Source organism: Somniosus microcephalus, chromosome 7, assembly GCF_052327205.1.
Source record: "Somniosus microcephalus isolate GS21.2 chromosome 7, FLI_Smic_1.0, whole genome shotgun sequence".
NCBI classification, from domain to species: Eukaryota; Metazoa; Chordata; class Chondrichthyes; order Squaliformes; family Somniosidae; genus Somniosus; species Somniosus microcephalus.
In genome coordinates, this window is record NC_140993.1 from 150,644,597 (window position 1) to 150,659,381 (window position 14,785).

Genomic DNA, 14,785 nt, shown 5'->3' on the forward strand with positions numbered 1-14,785 from the left:
CCATTCTGTAAATGATGTCATTTGGTTTTTTTAACTTGAAATTGATAATCAATGATTTTCCAAACGTTCTCTCCTCCGTGCTCTCATTTCTTATTGTTACAGTATTAAATGACATGCTGTTTGACTTACTTTTACATAGGCTTTAAAATTATGTCAATTTACTTCTTTGTGTAATAGGGATTTGAAACCAGAAAATATCCTTTTAGACTCACAGGTATGCACATGATTTTCTTATTAGTAAAGCAGTTTGATTATTTAAGAACACTGAAATATGGGCCACAGATGTAACCTGTAAACTTCCATTTCTCCATATTGAGCTGTTATGTGAAAAGGAAATTAGGATGGAATAGGGCTAAATATTAGCTGCAGTATTTTTGATAGGTTTTAATGTGATAAATTTAAATGCTTCTTAACAAAAATGACAGATTACTTAGTGCATGTAAACACCAAAGTCCCCTGGTGGATGTTGTTGTAGATGATGTACAAGTGTTGATGTTATTGGTATAACTGAAAATGTCATGTATACCTGTTCGTGGTTCCCACCGATGTTCCCCGTAATTTTTTTTAGGCCGCACGGTCCCTTTAACAGGCTGCGTGGCCCATTTCAAAAGTCCGCACATACCCATTTTTTTTTCAATTTAAAAGACGGCTCATTGGCTGCGCGCAGCCATGCAGCTTAAAGGGAACATTGGTTCCTACACATGGTCACAGATGCTTTTACAATAATTGAGCTATAAGAATATAGGGACTATTAGTGTCTCTATGTTCTGTATGTTTCCCATTATAATCATTAAAATGCATATTCCTCTATGCCGCCAGTCTGCTTTTGCTGAAGCAGCGATTTTGAAACTGCTATTCAACTTTTAAAAATAAATGGTCACTAGTATTACTGGGGTGGTTATAAGATCAATGAAATTACATTTCAATTGTTTACATTTTAAATAAATAAAGAAAAAATCTGTAAATGCTATAAATCTGCAAAAAAAATAGAAAATGGTGTAAATTTGGAGCACCTGTAAAGAGAAAAGGCAAGTGAATGGAAAGAGCCTTCCTCCGAACTGGAGTAGAGTCTTGCATCCAAATGTTACCCTGTCTTTTCTCTTTACAGATGCTGATTGACTTACTGTGTATGTACAGCTTTCTGTTTTAAATTTTACATTGTTTAAATGTCTTTTGTTTTAGTTATTTGATTCATCAGCTGCTGTTTACTTGGTGTTATAGGGGCACATAGCTTTAACAGACTTTGGCCTCTGTAAAGAAGGAATTGCTTGCACTGACACCACATCTACTTTCTGTGGAACACCAGAGGTGATGATCAATTTTTAAAGACATTTTTATACTGTTTGGCAAATAAGTTTAGCACTGTTTCACTGTACTTACTGATATTTGCTACATGAAAAATATTATTTTACAATGCAGGTTAAATATATTAGCTATAAAGAATGGCCATACAGAATGCTCGATTCACTCATTCATCCACAGTCAATTAGGCTCCGTTAGCAAATTCTGGTAGCTGCCATGGGAACACAGGACAGTAGGGCAGGAAAAGCTGAAACAGTAGCACCAAACCCACCTCAGGATTATACTTCCCATCTAATCAAAGAGTAGGATTGACGTTGGATCTGGCGCAACCAGAACCCAGGAGAAAAATGAAAAGTAAGAGGAGATACAGTAACACAAGTGAGGGAGAAGGGAAACACAAGCGAAGGAATGAAATTGTGAGCAGGTTATACAGTACTTGGAATGTGAGGTTACCGTTAGGAAGAAAAGCTAAAAATTGGGGCTGAAGGGGAATCTAATAGACACACACACTTTTTAATTTCCTGGGGTTGATCTCTACTCTGCTGCTCAACAACCCCTTCAAGTGGTAATCCTGAGTCTATGACTCCTGTTAACCAATTCATCAACCAATAGATGCAATACTTTTACTATTTACATTCTCAAAACCTTCATCATTTTGTACACCTTTGTTAGATACTCCCTTTAGTCCCATGTTATTATTTGAATGGCAATAGATTGGGAGAAGGGGAAGTGCAAAGAGACCTGGGTGTTATTGTGCACCAGTCGCTGAAGGTAAGCATGCAGGTGCAGCAGGCGGTTAAGAAGGCAAATGGTATGCTGGCCTTCGTAGCAAGAGGGTTCAAGTACAGGAACAAGGATGTCTTGCTACAGTTGTACAGGGCCTTGGTGAGACCGCACCTTGAGTATTGTGTGCAGTTTTGGTCACCTTACCTGAGGAAGGACGTTCTTGCCATGGAGGGAGTTCAGCGAAGATTCACCAGGCTGATACCTGGGATGGCAGGAATGACGTATGAGGAGAGATTGTGTCGATTGGGCTTATACTCACTGGAGTTTAGAAGATTGAGAGGGGATCTCATCGAAACCTATAAAATTCTGTCAGGTCTGGACAGACTAGATGCAGGAAGGATGTTTCGGATGGCCGGGGAGTCCAGAACCAGGGGTCATAGTCTAAGGATAAGGGGTAAGCCATTTAGGACTGAAATGAGGAGGAACTTCTTCACCCAGAGAGAGGTGAACCTGTGGAATTCTCTGCCACAGAGGGCGGTGGAGGCCAGTTCATTAAGTATATTCAAGAAAGAGTTGGATATATTTCTTGAGGCTAAAGGGATCAAGGGATATGGGGAGAAGGCAGGGACAGGGTACTGAATTTGGATGATCAGCCATGATCTTGTTGAATGGCGGAGCAGGCTCGAAGGGCCGAATGGCCTACTCCTGCTCCTATCTTCTATGTTTCTATGTATGTTTCTATGTTTAGAGCCTTTCTTAACTATAAGGTCACACTCCTAGTACAGGAAACTTTTTTTTTTTTTTTTTTAATTCCGGCGTGGTGCTGGTTGATCAAAAAGTCTGGATTACACAGAGGTGTGTGTGTGCGCAGTGACGTCATCGGCCTCCAGTGGGGAGGGCGAGAGCATCCTCATGGAAGGAAGGCACAGAGGAAGTCTAAACTCCTCAGGCCAAGTCCCCTGGAGAGCGCATACAGTCCCATCCCGCGCTCATTCGGGATCATGATCATGCCCGCTTCAGCAGAGAACTTGCATCCTGATGTCGGGATCGGGGACCAGAAAGTGGAGGTGGAGGTCTCCCTCCCTCTGCACCCCTCCGGGAGGAAGAGACGAAGGAGTATCCTTGTCCGCCTGTGGAAGAGGAGACGATGCCCGTCGCGGGTCCTTCGGGCCCCCCCAACCACCACGCACAGTCGGCGGGAGTTACCCATCCCTCGGGAGGGTGAGACAGATCCATCTGCCCAGCCTGTGCCTCCTGGGGGTGGGAAGGAAGCCCTACCCATGGGGGGTGCTGCAGATCTGGAGCATCCTGGAGACTAGGGCAGGCAAGGCCGATGATGCTGAGCTCGGCCAGCCACACTCTGACATCTCCCGGGAGTTCCTCCCCTCCCCCTGCCTGGTGGGTGGTGGCGGGGAAGGGGAGGAACTTTGGATGGTTTTCCCCTGGTTTCGCCATCCAGCCCGGTGGCGGAGGGGGTGCCCAAACTGCTGCAGCATGCCGACCCGAGCCCAGGGAAGACTGCTCTGCCCTCAACCCTGGGGGTGGGATCGTGACAGAGGTGGGACCGTGGTGCGGCTGAGGTGTTCACTGCACCCTGTGCAGTGCACGGGTTGGTCGTTAGCAGCGACCTCCTGGAGGGGATGGCGACTCGGTGAAGGGCACTGGGGATGATTTGGAGTCTATCACCAGTGAAGCAGTGGATGCCCTCGTGCCCCCTACTGAGTCTCCCCTCATCCCCTTTGAGAAGCTCCAGGAATTTCTGGTTGGTTGCCTGGGTCGTCTCAATAAAGTCCAGCTGCTCCATCTCTCTGTTCGCCTGGGGGACGTGCTGTTCCACCTAGTAAACATGTATGCTCCCCAGACCGGTGTGCAGTAAGTTTGCAGAAGTGTCCGCTGTTTTAGGCTCCATCAACGCCAGCAAGTGCATTACCCTCTGGGTGGGTGGGGGGGGCGGAGGGATTTCAACTGCACCTCGAGGCAAGGGACCGCTCTGGCGATGGGGAACTTCAGGAGCCTGGTCGGGTCCTTCAACTTGGTGGATGTCTGGCGAAATCTCCATCCTGAGTCCAGCACCATCACTCCCGTGAGGTTTGGAGGAGGAAGGTCCAGAAACGACCGCCTTTACATTTCCCGGACGTACGTCTCCTGCATTCTGGCGGCTTCCATGCGGCTGGTGCCTGGTGTGAGCAGAGCTCACTCCACACCTCGCACGGGTGGAGTCCACATACTGGCATTTTAACAACCTGCTGCTGGAGGGCAAGTGGTTCTGGGATTCGTTCCGTCGATTCTGGACCGACTGGAGAAGGAAGCAGAGGGGCTTCCCCTCCTTGAGGCAATGGTGGGACGTGGGCAAGGTTCACGTCCATCTCTTCTGTCAGGAGTATACAAGGAGGCCGACCAAGAGATGGAAGGCCTGGGTCAGGCGGTTGGAGAAGGAGGTGTTCGACCTGGAGTCCCGTCTCAAGCAAGTCGTCGAAGACCCGACCCTGCGGAAGGTGTACGAATTGAAGATGGGTGAAGGAACTGCAGCTCATCTGGTCCCGAGACGGGTACGTGAGGTTGCGGATCCAGTTCCTCCAAGACCTGGACCACGGCTCCTGCTTCTACTTGCTGGAAAAAAGGCAGGGGGTCCGTAAACAGTTCTTGGGGCTGCTGGCTGACGACAGATCCCTGGTCTCTGATCCAGAGGGCACTGGTGCTAAGTCCCGGGCCTATTATGGCGCCGATGAAGATGGCTGCCGTCCTTGCGGGCTCCGTGCGTACCAGGCAGCTAAGTGTCCTTTGCTGCTTGGTGCGCTCGGCTCGTTAAGAAAAAAGCATTTCACTGACTGGATTTCACTTGCTGTATTTGGTTTTGTGACAAATAAAATTGAAATTGAATTGAATATTACAGGGCTCTGTTCTCTCCGGACCCGTCCAGCGAGGATGCTTGCAGAGTTTTGTGGGAGAACCTGCCAAAGGTCAACCTGGAAAACGCTGAACAGCTTGATGCTCCGCTAAGCCTAGCGGAGCTGAACAGTGCCATCAACCAACTCTCTTGGGGTATGTCCCCGGGGCTGGATGGGCTGACTGTGAAGTTTCACAGGGCATTCTGGGACGTCCTGGGGGAAAGTCTGGGACTGGGGAGATGCTCCTTTTTTGGGGCAGGGCAGTTATCATTCTGCTGCCCAAGAGGGGCGATCTCCACCTACTTAAGAACTGGCGCCCGGTCTCCCTCCTCGGCACAGACTACAAGATATTTGGCAGGGCAATGTCTGCTCACCTGACCCACATGATCCACCCCGAGCAGTCCGACACAGTCCCGGGCCAAACCATCCACGACAACATCCATCTGGTCCGGGACCTGGTCCACAATTCCCAGACAGCTGGTCTGTCGGTCACCTTCCTTTTCCTGGATCAGGAGAAGACGTTTGATAAGGTAGATCACGAGTACCTCTTTGGAACTCTGTGCGCATTCGGGTTCAGGGTGCATTTTGTCGCCCGGATCCCACTTCTGTACGCTGCTGCGAAGTGTCTGATTAAGGTTAACTGGTCTGGCCAGTTATATACCATCTGTGTGGAGCCTTTCCTGCACTTCATGCAGAAGATGTTGACTGGACTGGCTCTGCAAGGGCCGGGCGTGGACGTCGTCCTCTCGGTTTACACCGATGATGTGCTCCTCATGGTCACAGATCCAGTTGACTTGCAGAAGATGCGCGAGTGCCAGCAGGTCTACTCTGCTGTGTCCTCTGCAAGGATCAGCTGGGAGAAATGTTCCGGATTCCTGGTGGACTAGTGGTGGGTAGACTTGCTGCTAGAGGAGTTTGGACCTTTTTCCTGGAGTACCACTCATCTCCTCTACCTGGGAATCTACCTTGGCCCTGCTGAGGAAGCCTGGCCGGCGATCTGGCAAGAGCTGGATGCCAAAGTCACAGCTCGCCAAGATTGCTGGACAGGATTGCTCCAAGTGCTGTCCTACAGGGGTTGAGCGCTGGTCATAAATCAACTGGTGGCTGCTGTGCTGTGGTACCGGTTGATTACTTTGATCCCTCCCCGAGTTTGTCACCAAGATACAGAAGAAGCTTGTTGACTTCTTCTGGAACAAAAGGAAGCATTGGGTCTCTGCCGCTATTCTGAGACTCCTGCTTAGGGAGGGCAGTCAGGCGCTGGTGTGCTTTCATATCCAGGCTGCGACTTTCCATCTTCAGACCCTGCAGAGATACCTGTACGCTGAGGATCCTCCCAGATGGTATGCGCTGGTGATGTATTTCTTCCGCCAGCTGCACGCCTCAATTACGACACACAGCTCCTGTTTATAAAACTGGGGTGCAGCCTGTCTGTCTTTTAGCAGGAACTGATCAGGATCTGGAACATGGTCACCTCCAGCCGGAGTTCTCCCCCGTCAGGTGTGGCAGCTATCCGACGGTAGATGCTGCTCAAGAATCCGCACCTCCACAACCACGGTTTCAGGTGGCTAGCGGAGGGGAGGGCCCTGGCTGACAGTGACCAGAATCAGGGGCGTACTGGATCTTAAAGGAGCTGGCACAGTGCATGTCCTAGCATGGCATCTGGTTCGCGGTCAAAGCCACCGAGATGCTAAAAGAGTCACTCGGCCCCGACTCCACTAGGTGTGTCGAGGAGGCTCAACCATGTGGAGTGATCCCATCCGAACTGACCCCCATTCAGATTGAATTTCTCATCGGTGCCAGGCCCCTAAACCTGCCCCGGGGAACTGGCGATTCACAGCTTGAGCTGTCTCTCGGAGATCCCTTCCGTGCCTTTCCACTGTGTATGGAACGGTGTCCTGTATGGGCAGTTCTTACACGCTCTCCACTTTGCCTTCCTTATCTGCTGTCCGGACCCACCTTGGAGTGCCATCTTGCCATCCGTAGGATGCGGGGGACCCCAGTGAAGGGCACTCTACGCGGGAGTCCTCCCCTTTTCTATTGAGGACTTGGCGTGGAGGGTGCTGCATGGAGCAGTCCCGTGCAACAAATTTTTAAGTAGGTTCACAGACTCCCAGGCCACCTGCAATTTCTGCGGCCTGGAGGAGTCAGTGTTCCATGCATAATCGAGTGTGAGAGGTTGCAGCTTCTCTTCCAATTTTTGAAGGGGCTGCTCCTCAATTGTTTGATGCACTTCTGCCCCACGAATTGGAGCGGGCAGATCGGAGGACCTCCTTTTTGGGCTGCTCTTGGGTCTGGCCAAGTTGGCCACTAACAGGTCCAGGCAGAGGGCGGTCGATCGGCCCGTCTGCCTGCCTCTCTTCCGCAGCTATGTTCGCGCCTGGGTGTCCCTGGAGATGAAGCACTGCAATACCACCAGTCGTGGAAGGCCTCCATCACCCCAGAAACAAAATTCTGATTTTGTTGCATTTCATTTAAATTCTGTTTAATATACAGTTTATTGGTTGCCCCCCTTTAAAAGGGGGCACTTCCTTTTTTATTGGTGATTCCACCAGCCTTCAATCACTGAAATCAACAGATAAAAGTGTAAGTAATTAAAGATTGGGCTCTGGTACTCTTTATCCTGCACCACCAGGCTATCTGACATGGTAGCAGAGAATGGTTGCCTAAAGGGGGAGGTTAGAAACCAGTATTTTTTTTGAGGACATAAAACTTGAAAGCCTAGTGACCTTGTGGAAAATGTCAAAGCAAGTTTAAATAGTCGAAGTACGACTACCCTCTAATGTTCTGAGTCAGAATTGTATGACCAGTAGAAGAATGAAGTTGATATGTGGACACTGGTTACTGCTCTACCAAAGAGAAAACAAGGCATGGCCTTGACATTGTTGCTTCCTGAACGAAGTAAAATCAGTCGTTGAGGTATTTTCTGAAATGGAAGCTGATCAGTTGGATAATGATGAATGTTTTGACTTTCTAATGGATTTCCAGAATGAAATCTACAGAAGATGACCTGTTAAATGCTTATGAGGCCTGGTTAGAATTTGATAGATTTTGGAAAACGGATGGTTGTTCAATGGAAGAGTATATCATAGACTTTAACAAATTGTACAAAAGGTTGACAAAGTTTAATTTGGGAATCCCTGGATCGGTACTAGCATTTAAATTACTAGATTGTGCTAAGGTGTCTCGTATGGACAAGCAACTGGTCGTAACTGGCGTCCAGTTCTCAGAAAAGGAGACTGTTGGAGCAGATGTCTGCTGCCTTAAAAAAAAATTTTAAAAAAATAAAAAAAATATCCTGGGGATTCAGTCATTCCCTTCAGCCTTCATGGAACAAATGAGGCATTACGCCGTGACACACAGAGTAAAAGATTCAATGGTTACCAGGTTTCGAAATATTCCCAATACCGGATGCAGGCGTCAATATAACAGAAGGATTAAAGACAGACAGAATGGTGAGGAAAGCACGTATAGAAAATCCAACTATATCAACAGAAGACAAAATTGAGACAATAATAATGGGCAAATGAATTTCAGGAATGCCCAAGGAAAACTCAATAGCTGCTTTAGTTGTGACTCCAAGTATCATTATGCAGTGAATTGCCCAGAACGAAGATGCAGAGTCTTTGCAATGACACATGAAGAAAGTAGCTCTGAGGATGAAGATCATGATGAATATGAACTGATTATTCTGGTCCCAAGGAGTTTTAATCCTGTGATGAATGTATTTGTCATGGACTCCTTTAATTGTACGGTATTAGTGCACGTACTTCAACTGTATGCGGGGTAGATTGGTTAAAATATTAAATAAAAACAGAAAATGCTGGAAATACTCAGCAGGTCAGGCAGCGTCTGTGGAGAGAGAAACCGAGTTAACATTTCAGGTCAATGACCCTTTGTCGTCTTGACGAAGGGTCATCGACCTGAAATGTTAACTCTGTTTCTCTCTCCACAGATGCTGCCTGACCTGCTGAGTATTTCCAGCATTCCTGTTTTTATTTCAGATTTCCAGCATCCGCAGTATTTTGCTTTTGTTTTGGTTAAAATATTATCTTGATTCACTAAGTACTGATGGTCGACGCAAGGTTAAGGAACATAAAAGTACGACATGCTTTAGGTTTGGAGATGACAACAATTTGAGGTTACTCGAGTGGTAATTCCATGTAAAATAGCTGGAGTAAGCCATTTTATAAGTACGGATGTAATCTCTAATGAGATGCCTATGCTTTTGAGTAAACCATCCATGAAAAAGGCACAAATTAAACTGGTCATGGAACACGCTAAGGCAATTATTTTGGGGAAATTGGTTAAACTGCAGTTTAACCAATCAGGACATTATCTTATTCCCTTAACAAAACCTGATGTTTCTCATCAATGTGTTAGGCAAGTATTAATGGCATCAGGATAAGGGATTGAGAATGAAAAAAAAATTGTCTTAAAGTTACAATTTTTTTATTTGTTCATGGAATGTGGGCGTCGCTGGCAAAGCCAGCATTTATTGCCCATCCCTCATGGCTCTTCAGAAGGTGGTGGTGCGCCATAGTGCTGTTAGGGAGGGAATTACAGGATTTTGACTCTGCAACGATGAAGGAACAGTGAGATATTTCCAAGTTGGGATGGTGTGTGATTTGGAGGGGAACTTGGAGGTGATGGTGTTCCCATGCACCTGCTGCCCTTGTCCTTCTAGGTGGTAGAGGTCGCGGGTTTGGGAGGTGGTGTTGAAGAAGCCTTGGCGAGTTGCTGCAGTGCATCTTGTAGATGGTACACACTGCAGCCATGGTGCGTCGGTGGTGGAGTGAATGAATGTTTAAAGTGGTGGATGGGGTGCCAATCAAGCGGGCTGCTTTGCCCTGGATGGTGTCGAGCTTCTTGTGTTGTTGGAGCTGCACTCATCCAGGCAAATAGAGAGTATTCCATCCCACTCCTTACTTGTGCCTTGTAGATGGTGGAAAGGCTTTGGTGAGCCAGGAGGTGTAGACTGCCCAGCCTTTGACATGCTCTTGTAGCCACAGTATTTATGTGGCTGGTCCAGTTAAGTTTCTGGTCAATGGTGACCCCCAGGATGTTGATGGTGACGGATTTGGCGATGCTAATGCCGTTGAATGTCGAGGGGCGGTGGTTAGACTCTCTCTTGTTGGCGATAGCCATTGTGTGGCGCGAAAGTTACTTGCCACTTATCAGCCCAAGCCTGAATGTCATCCAGGTCTTGCTGCATGTGGGCATGGATTGCTTCATTATCTGAGGAGTTGTGAATGGAACTGAACACTCTGCAGTCATCAGCAAACATCTCCACTTCTGAACTTTATGATGGAGGGAAGGTCATGGATGGAGCAACTGAAGATGCTTGGGCCTAGGACACTCCACTGAGGAATTCCTGCAGCGATATCCTGGGGCTGAGATGATTGACCTCCAACAACCACAACCATCTTTGTGCTAAGATATGACTCCAGCCAGTGTGGATTTTTCCCCCTGATTCCCATTGACTTAAATTTTACAGGGTGCCACACTCTGTCAAATGCTGCCTTGATGTCGAGGGCAGTCACTGTCGCCTCACCTCTGGAATTCAGCTCTTTTGTCCATGTTTGGACCAAGGCTGTAATCAGGTCTGGAGCCAAGTGGTCCTGGCAGAAACCAAACTGAGCATCAGTAAGCAGGTTATTGGTGAGTAAGTGCCACTTGATACCACTGTCGACAACCCTTTCCATCACTTTGCTGATGATTGAGAGTAGACTGATGGGGTGATAATTGGCTGCATTAGAATTGTCCTGCTTTTTGTGGACAGGACATACTGGGCAGTTTTCCACATTGTCAGGTAGATGCCAGTGTTGTAGCTAATAGACAGTTTGCCCACCCTACTTGTCAACATTTAAAATACCTGCTAAAAGATGCAGGTGAAGTTGATGAGGCGTATGCGAGGATAATAGAAGAAATTAGCGAGAATTGTGAAATCTGCAAGAAGTATAGAAGGACGGCCCCACATCCTATTGTAAGTCTTCCATTGGCATATGACTTTAATGAGGTAGTTGCCATGAATTTAAAGGTATGGGACAAAGACACAAATGTTTTCATCTTACATTTTATTGACCTGGCTACGAGATTATGTATTTTTAAACTAATATATAGTAAGGAGAAGAAGGTTATTATAGATTAAAATTATGGAAAAATGGATAGGGACTGGACTTGGGACACTAGCAAAGTTTGTGACCGACGATGGAGTTGAATTCGCTAATAAGGAGTTCAGAGATATGTGTGAGAATATGAATAGAATTGTCATGAATACAACAGCTGAGAGCCCTTTTAGGAATGGTCTTTGTGAAATGAATCATGCTGTGATTGATGACATGGTGCGTAAAATTTTGGCTGATCGACCAAAGTGTAACTTGTCAACTACCCTAGCATAGGCAGTTCACACGAATTCTCTTCAGATGGTTGGAGGATATAATCCTTACCAACTAGTCTGGACGCAATCCCAAATTACCTTCTGTTCTTTGTGATGATCTTCCTGCTCCCGAACGTACTACAATTAGTGCTATTTTTTTTTCTGAGCATTTAATGCAGAGTGACGGGCTTTTACCAAGGCTGAGGTATCCAAGAATATTCGTAGAGCACTGAGGCATCGTATTAGACTGTCTGAGACAGAGTTCAATTCAGGAGATTTGGGGCTGAATTTTGCCAGCGCTCAGAGTGCGGGTTTGGAGGTGGATCCGCTGTCAAAATAGCAAAGATTGACCGGGTAGGAAACCTGCTGTTACCCCGCCTCCACGAGTCTCTCTGGTGTCGGGTCTGTCTGCGCAGAACTGGCCCGACACCAAGCGGCGGGGGAGACAATTGAGATCATTAAATGGCTTGTTTACAGCCAATTTAGTGCTATTTTGAGCCTACCTTCTAATTTTGCGTGCTCCCCCACAGGTTACCCGCTGCTCGGGGAACATGCCAGCTCACCCTGGCGTGAGTTGAGTCTGCTTTGATTTATCTGATAACCTGACAGCTGCAGAAGTGGTATAAAGGATACTATGCTGCAGCTTTTCAGTTTCAGAGCTCAAACTGTTGCTTACTGCATTTGTAAGACATAGAGAGATTTCTCTAGTGTTTAGAGCCAACTGTATGTCCAGTGCCACCTCATTGGAACAACCTCACTCACCATTGACAGATCGCTTCTGTCATCTCAACTGCAGCTGCCTTCTATTCCAGCAACATCAGTGCCCTTGGGGAAAAAAATCACACCTTGGTCCTCTGAATCCTTCAATGATCAGTCACAACACCATCACCTGATGCTGCACAGGACACAGGGCATCAGCACCTGACAGCATTGCTGCCCGGGAGGCCAGCAATGGCACCACCATGGCCAGATTTACTTCACTTGATGCTGTACACCCTGGCTGCCACATGATGCGCCTGGTTGACACCATCCCACACCAGTGCCATAAAGCATCCCTATAATGTCCAAGCCATTCCTTTCACACATCACAATAGCAGAGGAGGGGGGGGGGGGGGGGTGGTTGAGGGGAAGTTATGTTTCAACATTCACTGGAACTCACTAAGACACTTCTCAAGATGCGCACAGATCTGTCCAATAAGGTGAAGTGTTGAAAATATAGGTTTCAATGTATGACAACACATTACCAGAAACTTCACATGAACATTGGCTAAACCTCTCAAGTGCCTACCCTTGTGTGTTGTTAGTTGGTATGCTTGCAGTAGGATGAGGGTGAGTGTGAGGGGTGGCTAGTGAGATGGGGAAGTGATAATAATGTAGATAGAGAGGGATGGGTGAAGGTGCAAGGTAAGTTGGTGTGAGTAAGTATGTGCAGGAGTAGGGTATGGAAGGCAGAGTGATGGGGATGTGATGAGTCGCACAGCAGGGTGAGTTTGAGTGTGGCTTTGCAGTAACGTTTTGTGATCATCTGAGATCATTGAAAGGTTGGTGCCATTGCAGCCAGGGACTCCTGACAACATCCCTGCTTGTGTCCTCCTATGCAATGTGCAACCAGACTGCGTTGATCTCCTGGGGAGGTCTCTTCCACCCATGGTATGGGAAGAGAACCTCCCTGCGTGCTGTGACTCCCTCCATAAGCATATGGAGGGAGTCATGCGAGAGCCTGGGTGCAGACATGCACCTTTGTGCAGTGCTTGTCAGTATTTGCAGCACCTCAATGCTGCAGAACACTGACAGCACAACTGTCAAAATCAATGTGGCCGTGGTCCCTTTAAGGAAACCAGCTGATGACGCGTCAGCCAATTATGTCATCAGACCCGCTTCCTGTTAATTGGCCAGGAACCCCGCAGGGCGGGCTTAACGAGGCCAATCTGCGGAAAATCATTTTTAGAGAGCGGCTGCAGACGGGAGCGGGACTGGAACCCGCCAACCAGCTCTTCCGCCGTCATCCCGCCTCCCATGCAACAATGTTGTCAGGTGCTGATGCCCGGTGTCCTGTGCAGCATCAGGTGATGGTGTTGAAGGTTGATGGTGTTGTTGGTGTGCCTGGTGATGTTGGTGTTGGGGCTGATCGTGGAATGATTCAGAGGACCAAGGTGTGATTTCCCACCCCCCCCCCCCCCTGCAAGGGCACCGATGTTATTGGAATAGATGGCATACTACAAAAGAAAGGGTCATAGGGAATGGAAAGCCCCTAGTAGGGTAATAGGTTATGATGGTAAGACGGTACTTGTCAACCATGGCAAGCAAACTTTTAAGGTTCATTCCTCATGACTAATTGGAATTAATTATAATATCTCAGACTCAGCAGTTGATAGAAGTAAATGAGGCACCCTAGACCTCAAATGTTCATGATTTTTTGATGAGGCTCCTGAGGGACAGAATGAGGTAGATCAAGGGCTGGACAGTGGTAATATGAGTGATGATGACACACATGACATATCTATCACATCCATGTAACAATTACCCAAAGTGGGGACATAGGTGACATATGTTCCAGAGGGACTAATGATTAGAGAGATGCGACAATTTTGGGACGTGCAGGAAAAACTACTGGTAGGTTTAAATTTTGGTTGAATGTTCAGGATGATGGGCAAGCAGCGAGGTCCATGGACTGGCAGAATGGGTGAAAGAGTATAAAGTAAGAAAGTGCAGTACAAGTAGTGATGGGGAGTCCAGAGGTGACTCTCATGTCAGAAAACGATCATGAACTAGACAAAGAGCCTCCGATAGTGCGAGAGAGATCACGTAGAGGCCGTAGCTTGAATAGATCAGACAGAGACAAAGACCTAAAGAGACAGCAATTGCGAAGCTTGAGTGGTCAGTTGAACAAGTTGTGCACTCGGATTAGACCAGATGTTACTTTTGATGTGTTGGAATTAAGTTCTTCAATGAAACACCCCATAGTAGAGAATGTTTTAAGAGCAAATAAAACATTAAGAAAATTAAATCTGGAAAAAACGTACTTTAGTTCCCATTCTTAGGTGACCCAAAAAACATGAAGCTAGTTATCTTCAGCGATGCTTCACATGCTAATCTTGCTGATGCGTATTCTAATGCAGCTGGTTTCAAAGTGTTTCTTATGAGTGAGAATGGGAAATGTTGTTATTTAGCTTGGGAATCTAAAAAATAAAAAGGGTTGTTAAAAGAACATTGGCGCTTGAGGAGGCAGTGGATATTCTATTTGGCAAGTATCTTGAGTGACATCCTGTACAATGGGAGTACTGAAGGTAGTATACCCATTGAATGTTCTGTAAACAATCGTTCATTGTGGGATAATGTACACTCTACAAAAAATGTGAGTGAGAAACGATTAAGGATTCTCTTGTGCACATATATGGGAGTAAGCTGAGGAAGGGTTGCAAGCTTATCTTTGGGGTGCACAGTATAGAAACATAGAAGATAGGAGCAGGAGTAGGCCATTCGGCCCTTCGAG

General features: G+C 47.0%; 1 protein-coding gene across 4 annotated transcripts in view; it reads left to right on the top strand.

The window, feature by feature from the left end:
• sgk3 (serum/glucocorticoid regulated kinase family member 3) overlaps positions 1 to 14,785 on the top strand; it is a 171,656-nt gene that overhangs the window by 133,182 nt on the left and 23,689 nt on the right. For all 4 annotated transcript variants that reach the window (XM_085993091.1, XM_085993089.1, XM_085993090.1 and 1 more), the window contains exons 12-13: positions 178 to 214; positions 1,222 to 1,308. In XM_085993091.1, coding sequence (XP_085849217.1) covers positions 178 to 214; positions 1,222 to 1,308 — 124 coding nt within the window. The remainder of the gene's footprint in view (positions 1 to 177; positions 215 to 1,221; positions 1,309 to 14,785) is intronic.